The 12,616-nt window shown below is 42.7% G+C and overlaps 1 protein-coding gene across 1 annotated transcript in view; it reads right to left on the bottom strand.

Moving 5' to 3' along the window:
* Positions 1 to 7,100: 7,100 nt before the first annotated feature.
* The window catches only part of il16 (interleukin 16), a 42,988-nt gene continuing 37,472 nt past the window's right edge, over positions 7,101 to 12,616 (bottom strand). Inside the window, exons 24-26 of the mRNA XM_063881618.1 lie at positions 9,588 to 9,819; positions 8,148 to 8,275; positions 7,101 to 7,674 (exon numbers count right to left, since the gene is read on the bottom strand). Coding sequence (XP_063737688.1) covers positions 7,507 to 7,674; positions 8,148 to 8,275; positions 9,588 to 9,819 — 528 coding nt within the window. The 3' untranslated portion in view covers positions 7,101 to 7,506. The remainder of the gene's footprint in view (positions 7,675 to 8,147; positions 8,276 to 9,587; positions 9,820 to 12,616) is intronic.

Raw genomic sequence — 12,616 nt, 5'->3', positions numbered from 1 at the left:
CTTATTCTGAGTGCAATGGGACATTTTTGAGCACACGCATACATTTGATTGAAGCTTTGATATGTCTTTTATGAAAATTTGTATTAAGCACATTTGCCCTGTCTCCAATTTCCTGCTTAATTTGTTAATATAGTACTTGTGGTTGATAAAATATGGCCCGGTAGACAGAGAGCTTTGCCTTCTGGCTCAGATGAAGCCATTAGAACCACATCATCTGCAAAAAGCAGTGGTGCAATCCTTAGCCCACCGAACTGCAAACCACCTTCCCCACGACTATGCCTCAAAATCCTGTCCATGGATATCACAAACAGGATTGGTGACAAAGCGCAGCCCTGGCGGAGGCAAACCCTCACCGGAAATCGGTCCGACGTGCTGCCGAGGACCCGGACACAGCTCTCGCTTTGGGAGTACAGAGATTGGATGGCCCTGAGTAGAGACCCCCTCACCCCATACTCCCGCAGCACCTCCCACAGTATCTCCCTGGGAACCCGGTCATACGCCTTCTCCAAAAAAAAAAGCTGGTCTGTCGTTCCACGATCAGGACGAAATCCGCATTGTTCCTCCTCAATCAGAGGTTCAACAATCGGCCGGACCCTCCTTTCCAGTACCTTAGAGTAAACTTTCCCAGGGAGGCTGAGTAATGTGATGCCTCTGTAATTGGCACACACCCTCTGATCCCCCTTTTTAAAAAGAGGAACCACCACCCCGGTCTGCCACTCCTTCGGTACTGTTTCCGACTTCCACGCAATGTTGATGAGACGTGTCAACCATGACAGTCCCTCAACACCCAGAGCCTTCAGCATTTCTGGGCGGATCTCATCCACCCCCGGGGCTTTGCCACTGTGGAGTAGTTTGACTACATCAGTGACTTCCCCCCGTGAGATTGGAATTGATCCCCCTTCATACTCCAGCTCCGCCTCTAACATAGAGGGCGGAGTTGTCGTGTTCAGGAGTTCCTCAAACTGTTCCTTCCACCGCCCTAACACACTATCAGTTGAGGTCAACAGCGTCCCATCCTTACTGTACACAGCTTGGATGGTTCCCTGCTTCCCCCTCCTGAGGTGTCGGACGGTTTTGCAGAACAACTTTGGTGCCGACCGAAAGTCCTTCTCCATGGCTTCTCCGAACTTCTCCCACACCCACTGCTTTGCCTCGGCCATGGCTGAGGCTGCTGCCCTTCGGGCCTGTCGATACCTTGCAACTTCGTCAGGAGTACCCAGGGATAACATATCCCGGAAGGCCTCCTTATTCAGTCGGACGGCTTCCCTGACTACCGGTGTCCACCAAGAGGTTCGAGGGTTACCGCCCCTTGAGGCACCTAAGACCTTGAGACCAGAGCTCCCCGCCGCAGCTTCGGCAATGGAGGCTTTGAACACCACTCTGGTTCAATGTCCCCAGCCTCCACAGGGATGCCTGAAAAGCTCCCTCGGAGGTGTGAGTTGAAGGCCTCCTTGACTTGAGATTCCTCCAGACGTTCCCAGTTCACCCGCACTACACGTTTGGGCTTACCAGGTCTGTCCAGAGGCTTCCCCTGCCACTCGACCCAACTTAACCCGAGTGTCCAAAACATGCGGCCTCAGGTCCGATTATACGATAACAAAATTGATCATGGACCTTCTGCCTAGGGTGCTCTGGTACCACATACACTTATGAGCATCCTTATGTTCGAACATGGTGTTTGTTATGGCCAATCCATGACTAGCACAGAAGTCCAGTAGCAAACCACCACTCCGGTTCAGATCAGGGGGGCCGTTCCTCCCAATCACGCCCCTCCAAGTGTCTCCATCATTGCCCATGTGTGCGTTGAAGTCTCCCAGCAAGACTAAGGAGTCCCCTTTCGGGAGCCCCATACAGGACTTCTTTGAGGGTCTCCAAGAAGGCTGAATACTCTGAACTGCTGTTTGGTGCATAAGCACACACAACAGTCAGAGTTTTCCCCCCCATGACCCGCAGGCGTGGGGAGGCGACCCTCTCGTCCACTGGGGTAAACTCCAACAAAGCAGCACTCAACCGGGGGCTTGTGAGTATCCCCACACCCGCTCGGCGCCTCACACCTTGGGCAACTCCGGAGAAGAATAGAGTCCAACCCCTATCAAGAAGTAAGGTTCCAGAGCCGACGCTGTGCGTAGAGGTGAGCCCCACCAGATCCAACTGGTAACGCTCCACCTCCCACACAAGCTCCGGCTCCTTTCCCCCCAGAGACGAGACGTTCCACGTCTCCAAAGCCAGCTTCTGCCACCCGGGTCTGGTCCGTCGAGACCCTTTGCTTTCACTGCCACCCTTCTGGCAGCGCACCCGACCCCATCTCTGTTTCCAGGTGGTGGGCCCGCAGGAATTTCTCCGCAGGGTGGCTGGCATCTCCCTTAGGGATAAGGTGAGAAGTTCAGTCATCCGGGAGGGTCTCGGAGTAGAACCGCTGCTCCTTCGTGTTGAAAGGAGCCAGTTGAGGTGGTTCGGGCACCTAGTGAGGATGCCACCTGGGCGCCTCCCTAGGAAGGTGTTCCAGGCACGTCCCTCGGTCTCTCTCTGGGAAGAGACCGAGGGGTAGACCTAGGACCAGGTGGAGGGATTATATCTCTTCGCTGGCCTGGGAGCGTCTTGGAATCCCCCAGTCAGAGCTGGTTGATGTGGCCAGGGAAAGAGAAGTTTGGGGCTCTCTGCTGGAGCTGTTACCTGACGGAAAAGTGGGAGAAGATGGATGGATGGATGGATGGATGGATGGCCAAACAGATCCTTGTAGCATCCCATAAACCCCTCTGTTTCAGCCCTGTTCCTGAAGTGCTGATTCTGTGTCTGTCTGTGTCCATTAGCCATAATAAGTCCTTCATGATGCGCAAACTATGCCAGAAAAGGATTAACATATGAGGGTGTTGTGTGTCATGAAGAAAAAAGAAAACAAATTAGTCTGCATAACAGGGCTTTTGAGTCAAACACTTTTTTGAATTAGAAATTATAATTTTTGAATCAACAATTCCAGATACTCAAATTACTTGAAACCTTGAAACCTTGAAACCTACTTTCAACTTTGTATCCTCTGAAAAAACACTTTTCAATATAATGTAGAACTGTTTCAGAGATGTCCTGAAAAGTAAAAAGGTATCCACTTATCAGCCGGAAATCAAAACAAAAGTGCATTTAATCTAAGCAGATAAACAGGAAATGATCTGCAATGGTCCGGTAACACTTCCAGTACAGCAGGAAGTGCGGCTGCACTGTGTCTGAACTCTGAACTCAATGTGTGATTCTACATCCTTCATTTGTATTCCTTCAGACTAATATCTCTGGTTATCACATTCATACATCAGCCCTTGTTGTCTCGTCGCCTTTTTGTAATCTTGTTTTTTGTGCCAGTTTATTATTTTGTGGAAAGGTCAAATAATATTGTCACGTTGTATACAGCAACCTCTGTAGCCAGGAAATATAAAAGATAACAATTATCAGGCACCAGCCTCTCAGACATGGGCTACCTGTGTGGAAGACTGCGTTGAGTTCATAGACTGTTTATCGAGACACGTTTTTAACCGTTACAATATATAACCTTAGATCCTTTTCAGACAACACTTGCATATATACTTATGGGGGAGAAATCCAACTACACCCCTTGACGTCAAACAAACTAAATCCATATATTTTCATTGTATTTGAAGGGTAGGGATCTACGTACACCCTGCAATGGATTGTACCTTAGTATAAACTCAAGTGTTCTCTTCACCGATGAGGCAAAGTCTTTCTACAGGCCTCTCTAAAGTACTATGGGTTTTGTTTTGACCAGTACTCTTATAACCAGTCCTTTACAGTCTTTGATGGTCTGCACAAACTCTTCCCAGAAGCCACGAGCTCCAGGGGGCGTTGTCGTCCAGCATCATTACAATGTCCCCTGGTGCAAGATTCTGCTTCACCTTAGTCCATTTTTGACGCTCCTTCAGGCCAAGCAGGTACTCACGCACCCACTTCTTCCAAAACAGATCAGCGATATACTGCGTCTGCTTCCATCTGCTGCCTTGACTCCACAGCTGCTTAGCTGCCCGTAATTCTGTGTCCGCGCTGACCAGGTTGGTGCCGTTGTCAGGATCTCATAAGCGGGACTTGACCTTTTCTGCACATGAAGCGGCGAAGAGCATTTATACAGGAGTCCATGTCGAGTGTGTGAGCGACCTCTAGGTGTATGGTTCGGGTGGTTATACATGTAAACAATACTCCATACCTCTTAACGATGCAGCGACCTCTTTTGACCTCTATTGGCCCAAAATAATCCACACCTACACTGGTGAAAGGTGGTTTGTCAGGAAGCTGTCTCTCTGAAGGCAAATCTGCCATCTTTTGTCTTTGCTTACATTTTTATGCATGTGACACACTTTGACAAGATCTTTCTCACTGCCGAGTTTGCTGCAGGAACCCAAAAGTTGCGTGCGGTCAATAACGTTTTCGCTTGCCCCATCCAGACGGGTTGAATCTCAAATAGTTTTCTCTCCACATGTGAGTTTTGCAAAAGGTGTGCTCTGGTCAGAGTCCAAGTGCAAAGTGAGCTCAGAACGGTCAGCACCTTTACTTATAGGCCCAAGTTCTGTTTCCATGACATTGACGCACGTATGTGACCAGGAGTGGCATTTTACCAAGTCTCCTATTTGTTAATATATTTTGAGTTTAATTAAAGGCTACTAAGATGGATTTTTTCCATGTATGCATGTGCAGCAGTTTCTTTCGTTGTTATAGTACAGCAACATCCTGTCATGGGCTATGTTTCCATTCAGTTTAAACACTCCCAAAAACCCCAGGACACAGATGATTCGTTTCCATGAAGTTTACTGGGGATCTTGTGAAACTGTAAACACAGAACAATGAGATACGATCAAGCTAACCAAATGGCAAGCAACGGTAAAGCAGAAAGCTAACTTTAGCACTAACTTAGCCTAGCAACACAATTAGCGTCATAGCCGTATGAATATACTCGCAAACTCAAAATTGGAGTAAGTACTCAGATCTTATACTTGAGTAAAAGTAGAAGTACTCAGATCTTATACTTGAGTAAAAGTAGAAGTACTCAGGTCTTGTACTTGAGTAAAAGTAGAAGTACTCAGATCTTGTACTTGAGTAACAGTAGAAGTACTCAGATCTTGTACTTGAGTAAAGTAGAAGTACTCAGATCTTGTACTTGAGTAACAGTAGAAGTACTCAGATCTTGTACTTGAGTAACAGTAGAAGTACTCAGATCTTGTACTTGAGTAAAGTAGAAGTACCAGAGTGTAGGAATACTCTGTCACAGTAAAAGTCCTGCATTCAAAATGTTCCTCCAGTGAAAGTAGAAAGTACTCTCATCTAAATGTACTTAAAGTAGCGACAGTAAAAGTAGTCATTGTTTGATTGGTCCATTTCAGAATAATATCTCTGATATGTTTTATAATGATTGATCATTAAAGTGTTCTCAGAGCTGGTAAAGGTGCAGCTAGTTTGAATGGCTTTGTATACTGCAGGGTAGCTGCTGGATTTACTGCAGGTGAACTAAAGTCTGATTTAAGGGCTGATTATATTTACCATCATTCATCCAGATCTGTAAAGTAACTAAAGGGATTAGATACATGTAGTGGAGTAAAAGTACACCATTTACCTCTGAATTGTAGTGGAATGGAAGCACAAAGTAGCAAAAAATAGAATTACTAAAGTAAAGTACCTGAAAATTGTACTTAGGTACGATATATGTACTTAGTTACTTCCCCCCTCTGGTGAATTGGTCTTGCTGAATAATTACAACCATATAACCATATTCTTTCACTGACCTGAATTCAACATAGTTAAAGTAGATTCACATTCAAGAAATTAAACGCTGTTTTCGGGACTATTGCCAATATTTTTACCTATTTTTGTATCCTAAATATCTTAATTTCTTCTCTTCTAAAGTCAGATATTCTCAAATCTGTTGTTTAAAATAATACATTTCAGCAAATAAAAATAACTTGTGAATATTTATTTTCTCTTGATTTTATTTTCTTTGCATGTGATGCAAAGTAGCAATCAGATTACAGTACTTTTATATTTCGATACTCAAATTAGGTTAATGATTTATTTCTTTTTTACAGGTAATTACATAACAGAAAGAAAGATGATCTAAGTTTGTTTATCATTTCATTTGAGTTTTGCCTCTTTTGCTTCGTTTGACTATTGTCCAGGCCTAAAGCTCCGAAAAAAATAAAGAAACCACTGCAGCGTTATCAGTTTACCTGGTTTTATTATTTAAAGGCATGTCCTTGAGTCACATGATTTTTATTTATTTATTGTATTCTCTAAACTACTGACAACATTTCTCTGTGTTGGAATTCAACAGACACTGGAATAGCTGCCATACATGTAGAGATAAAGATTTAAGAAACATGTGGAGAGGTCTCTTCATTTTTTCCGGAGCTGTATTTTCTTTGTTGATTGTGTGTGGGAAGAACACAAGTCATCACAACTGCGAGTAAAAGTAACATTGAAAATATGTGTAAGAAAAATCGGTTTAAAAAGAAACAAAGGAAGAGCCCTGACAGTTGTGATATTGCGTTGTATGTTGTTTCAGTAATAGTTGCCAGGGGGCTGCTCAGGTAGATGATCACACACCACTGTGTAGCCTCACTCAGGAGGAGCTAACAAGGCCATATGTTGCTCCGGAGGAACATTCTTCCAAAAACCCAATAGTCTGAACAATTTTCCATTTGTTTGAAAGTCACTTATCCTTAAAAATAAAGGTCAATTGCACAGGGGCCTGCAAATTCCCACTGGTCCCTGCAACAGAAGCACATGGCTAATATTTCTGAAGAACACATGCAGGATGCTCAACCTCTGATTGGCTTACCTTGTTATTTTCAGAACAATGGCCGTAATAGGCATTGGGTATGGGCAGTCCCTTGAGTGGCTAATATCAGACCATGAATCCACAAATCTAAATGAGCCGTTTGGATTTTATGTGGTTTGTGTAATTTTGATAGAAATACTGTATCCCGATAAATGTACTTTGTTTTCGTCTGTCTGCGTGTGTAATAGCTCTGTGTTAGCTTTGATATCCTTCAATCTGAGTTCACAAATCCAGTTATTCAAGGACAACACTTAGTCATTTTCTGCACAATTAATGAATGTGAGAGCATTATTTCTTTATTTTTGTACACAAATACTTCCTCTTGTTTCCCCATGACACTGGCTTGGCTTTGGATAAGACCGTACACACAACAGCAGGATGCAGGATAATCCACAGATCTGAAGCTAACGTTAGCTAGCATTGCTGCTGAAAGGAAAACAATGACAGTCACCTCTGTAGATTATTGTCAATAAGAGACACATGGCTAGTTGGGGGTATTTGGGTGAACTTATGATGTAATAAACTTTCAAATCAGATCAGAAAAAGGGATATAAAAATAATATAAACGTTTCGAAGTTCACACTGAATGATACCTGATATGTTAGAAGTCTACACCTGTCTGCCTCAGCACCATTGTTAGTTTCTTCTTTCATTTGTAAGCATGTTCCAGCAGCTGTGTGTCACTCGCCCCCGTCCGGCCTCCTCCTGAGGACCATAGTGATGACTCCCTCAGGGAGACTCTTGATCATGTTCCAGGCCTCAAAGCGGGTCATATCCTGCAGACTGATTCCCTGCACCTGCAGCAGCTCGTCCCCCCGCTGCAGCCCACTCTGCTCCGCGGCCCCCCCCTGAACACAGGGAGAAACAAACACTGTCACAACGTTATCAGAACTGGGACCTGACTTCCAGTGCAGATAACAAAGACCTAAAAACACATTTCATTTCTGTTTTCAGAAAAGCGTTTTTTGCCTACACAAAAAGCCAAATAAAAAAAACAGACTTCGGTACTTTTAAGTTCTGCTACTACAGACAAGAATATATTTACTAGTAGCATTGATGTCTGTAACAGTTTTTTTCCTATATTTAAAAATAACTGCATCTCAGACATGGATCATATCATTTCTATGGAATCACAGATATTGAATCGTTTGTCCTTCTGAGATTGATTCTTTCACAGTTCTCTCAGATATTAACTTTCTGACCATTTCAACAGTTAAGCCGTTTTAAAACACACAATTGTTTAAGTGATGGTTTCGTCTGAGTGAATGTGAAGTGGTGTTACAGTTCATATAATAATATAATGTCAGCATCATCGTGTACCTGCAAAGATCCTGTTGATGACTAAAGGTCTGTCTCCGTGGATGGAGCCTCTCCCTCCCTCCAGAGTGAAGTCCACTCCTGCAGATCCTTTCTGCAGCTCCACGGTCAGGGGAGCGCCCTGCTCCTCCACTGCAACACACACAACACCATCAGCCACCAGGACAGATGTAGCCTGTATACCTTTATTCCATAGCCGAAAACATCAACGTTAAAACCATCGTTTGGATGTCTGGGTGTAGAGTAAATAAGTAAGTAAAATAAATGCCTTCCTAAAAAAGTACTTCTAGCTAACATTGATAAATCGGCACATTGCAGTGATCCAAAGCCTTATCAAAATGTAGTTATCCTTTAAGTGCACTCTTGATTTAGAATATTTTCTCCGCCCCACCTCGTCAGACAGCACTTTACACCGTGGTAATGAAGCCTTATGTATGCCCTCTTCAAATACAGCAACACATAGACAGAAACGATTATTTTGCTCTGCAGAAGTTCAGTTTTACCAAATAAACCAGCTGATCAGGGCAGCAAACTCTCCCTGATCTGTGACGTAACATTTCTCATTATCCCTGTGGAGTCTGGTGGTTTCGGTCAGAAAGGGCTTTCTGATAGAAAGTAAGGCAAACAAAATATATCTCAAATTAAGATTAAACCTAAATATATTTGATATTGTTAGGGGTCTAAAATACACTATGTTTGTGCTTGCATTAGGCAATCGACCTCCAGCTACTGTGTGTAAATGGTTTTTTTTATTATAATAGTATTAATAATAAAGCATTATTTGTATAGTGCTTTAATACGGAGTTTTAGGGCCACATGAAAAAAAATGTTTGGGGATGCCCAACATTTTTTTAACATGTGGCCCTGATCCTCTTCCGTACCTTAACAATAGCGCACACAACACAAACAGAAACAAGAAATTAAATTCAGGACAAAGTTTAAATCATGGACTATAAGGAGGTAAAATAGGCTAGAGAATAAAGGCTAACCTAAAAAAAAAAGAAGCAAACTGAATGGACATTTCTTTCACTGTCTAAACATTTCTACTGAGTTTGCTTCTTTGAAAAAGCTGCTTCACACATTTTATAGTAGACCACGTTTATTTAAAAGCCTGCTGCTGAGGACATAAAATGACAGAATCAGTGAGAGAAGAGAGAGCCAGACCATTAGGAAATTTGTAAACCGGTAAAAGGATTAAAATATATACAGGGAACCACTGCAGTGTAGCTAAACAGGACTAATGTGCTCTCTTCTTTTATACAGCACTTTACTCGTCTTCTGAATCCTCAAAAAGCTTGGCTTGTTTTGTGGATACATCTTATAAGACACTAACATGTGTAATTGATCTCATAGGAGAACCTCAGGTCTTATTTACTGCATACATTAAAGGCCCTGCATTGTAATCCTGGAGAGGCTCACTCCCCCTGGGTGCTGTAGGACTCACCTGCAGGGCGGGGCTCTTCAGTCCTGCAGTCGTCCCCCTCTCCCGCCCCCTCTTCTGCTCTCTTGCAGACCACCACCACAGCCAGCTGCAGACTGCGGGCCTGACGCAGGGCGTTGGTGGCATCAGTGTGTGTGACGCCACGCAGTGCTTGTCCATTTATAGACAGCACTTCGTCTCCTCTCTGGATGGTTCCCTCCTGAGCCGCCAGGCCACTGGGGAACACTTTGTGGACCTGGACAGGAGAGATTCAGAGTATCACACACACTCACTGATCACAGAGTGTGTGCACTGTGTGTTTTCAGCAGCACACAGTGAGTCTCAAATCAGAAGAGCAACCCAATCCCCTGATGCACATCACAGAATAAGGTGTTGAACACAATTTTCCACAACCTGCAGAAATATACTCACAGCAGGAAGCACTACAATATGCATCACTGTTGTCTTTGATGTGTTTATTCATTTAGCATAAACTAAGGTTCCACAACAACAACAACAATTGCACTTTTTTGTTCCATACATCTTCCCTACCGTAACATCTGTCACAGAAATGAGTCAGAGCTGCTTCAGTAGGCTCAAACTTCATTTTAGCAGAGATTATTGCAATAAAACAAACTACCATACATTGTATAGATCAGGGGTGTCCAAACTGTTTCCCCTGAGGACCACGTACAGAAAAACCTACGAAGGACTAGGCCCCTCACTAGAGGTGAAGTAGTTATAAGTTAGCAAAATCAGTCAAATGTAGGTCAATGATGCTTGATAGTTGAATATGCTTTAAGTAACAAACAGCTTACATCACAGCTCTCTGCCGGGTTTCATTTATTTTGTCAGCAGCTCATCCCTTAGAGAGAAGCTTCAGATTGATTATAATAAGGGGCAATGTGAAAGGTATATTTTAAGCTTGTTATGCTAAGAAGTTATTGGGCTTTTTTAGATTTATTAGAAGATGTCATAATCTTTAAATGGCGGAATTTATTTGACATTTGGCATGATTACTGCTGTGTAATATATGTTTACGTATATATTTAAGAAGTATATAAGACAAGCACAAGTTTCATTTGTGGGTTGGATTCCATTATACTTTTAGAATTTGCTGAGGGCCGATTCAAAATGGACCATGGTCCGCATTTGGCCCGCAGGCCATAGTTTGGACACCCTCCAAACATCATATCCAAGACGGCTCGACAGCGGCTCTTCTTCCTCCGCAGGCTGTGGAAGTTCAACATGGACTCCAGGATACTCTGCAACTTCTACAGGTGCACCATCGAGAGTATCCTGACTGGCTGCATCACCGCCTGGTATGGCAGTTGCACCGCCCTCAACCGTAAGACTCTACAGAGGGTGGTGAAAACTGCTCAGCACATCACCAGGACGGAGCTGCCATCCATGGAGGACCTCTACACCCAGCGGTGTAGGAAGAAGGCCGGTAGGATATTAAAGGACCCCCATCACCCCAGCAACAATCTGTTCTGTCTGCTGCCGTCTGGCAGACGGTACCGCAGCATCCGGACCAAGACCACCAGACTCAGAGACAGTTTTATACCACAGGCTATAAGACTGCTGAACTCCTGAGCTCTGTGAATGTCTACTCACATCTGTTTATAGTACACACATACATATATATATATATTATACACATCTGCCATACATATCTGTTTATAGTACACATATCTATATATTATACATATCTATATATTATACATATCTGTTATACGTAATATATGCATCTGTCCATACCTCCTCATTCAACAGTGTAAAGTATTTAAATACTCTCAATGTATTCCACATATGTATATATTTCACATCCTCAAATCTTTATTGTTGTTATTGTAAATATTCTTCTCTCTTTTTGCACTACTTTATTTATCTTATTTGCACCATGTATGTGGAGTTGTTGGAGGAGCATGGGATATAAGATTTTCATTGCCAACATATACGTTGTATCTGCTGTGCATATGACCAATAAAACCTTGAAACCTTGAAACCTTGAAACCCCTGGGGAAACTAAAGATATTCTTTAAAGAAATCTTTCTCTCTCAAACACAACCACCATCTTACCTCTAAAACTACTGAAAATTGGAAGTGAAATTTGCTACATACTGCAACATCCAATCAATGATACAGATGTTGTGATTGTATGTGCTTTACAGCTAATCTTCTCACCATGGTGTCACCTTTCAGAATAAGCTCCAGATCTGCTGATTGTGCGCCAAACAAACTGATGACCTCACATCTGTGTCACATCGGTCCACATTCAAAACTGAACAGGGAAGTTTACTGTGTTTCTGTGTGTGCGTGTGTGTGTGCGTGTGTATTTGCGTGTGAGTAAGGGCAGGTCATATGATCTCCTGTCCATTTTCTTGACATCATTCCTAAGATCATCATAACTGCTAAACACCACAACACACACACCTTTAGAAGAAGGAGGATCAGATTTTTGGCTCTTGCAATTTAATGTAAATTACAGTTCAATCCCCTCCTATACCATAGCTGACAGTAGTTTTGACTTACAGCTGTTGTAAAAATTTAATATGTAGTATCTTGAATACAAACCAAGTTTTTGGTGGACACAAAACTGCTGCATAAAGTGAAATTATACTACATATTTACATGAACAGTGATACATTCAATAATCACAATGAACGTTTCTATAGTCCCTCTCATTATACTCCAATTCTGTTTTTGCAAAAACAAATTAGGAATGGTTTAAACCTTACTGAAAATGACCACTGCAATCTCTTTAATAACATTATTATTTGATATTTTCTGATTTATCAATTATTCCAATAATGTGATAGTAAATACAATGTTGTATTCTCTTTGATAAACTGTGATCAGTAAGGAGCTCCTCTGTATTTTAAATACATCTATCTGTTGCATAGACAGCAAACCTGAGAAACCATGATGTCATTGTGATGACCAATACTCCTTAAATGTGCTTTTGTACCAAAGATTCAACCAATATGCTCACTATTAAAAACATTAGGAATAACAAGGCAGCCAAACCTAGTGTGTATCTGATGTTTGAT

The sequence above is a fragment of the Eleginops maclovinus genome, chromosome 4 (genome assembly GCF_036324505.1).
Source record: "Eleginops maclovinus isolate JMC-PN-2008 ecotype Puerto Natales chromosome 4, JC_Emac_rtc_rv5, whole genome shotgun sequence".
NCBI lineage: Eukaryota > Metazoa > Chordata > Actinopteri > Perciformes > Eleginopidae > Eleginops > Eleginops maclovinus.
The sequence above is the reverse complement of the archived record's forward strand: the minus strand, read 5'-3'. Positions and strand labels throughout refer to the sequence as shown.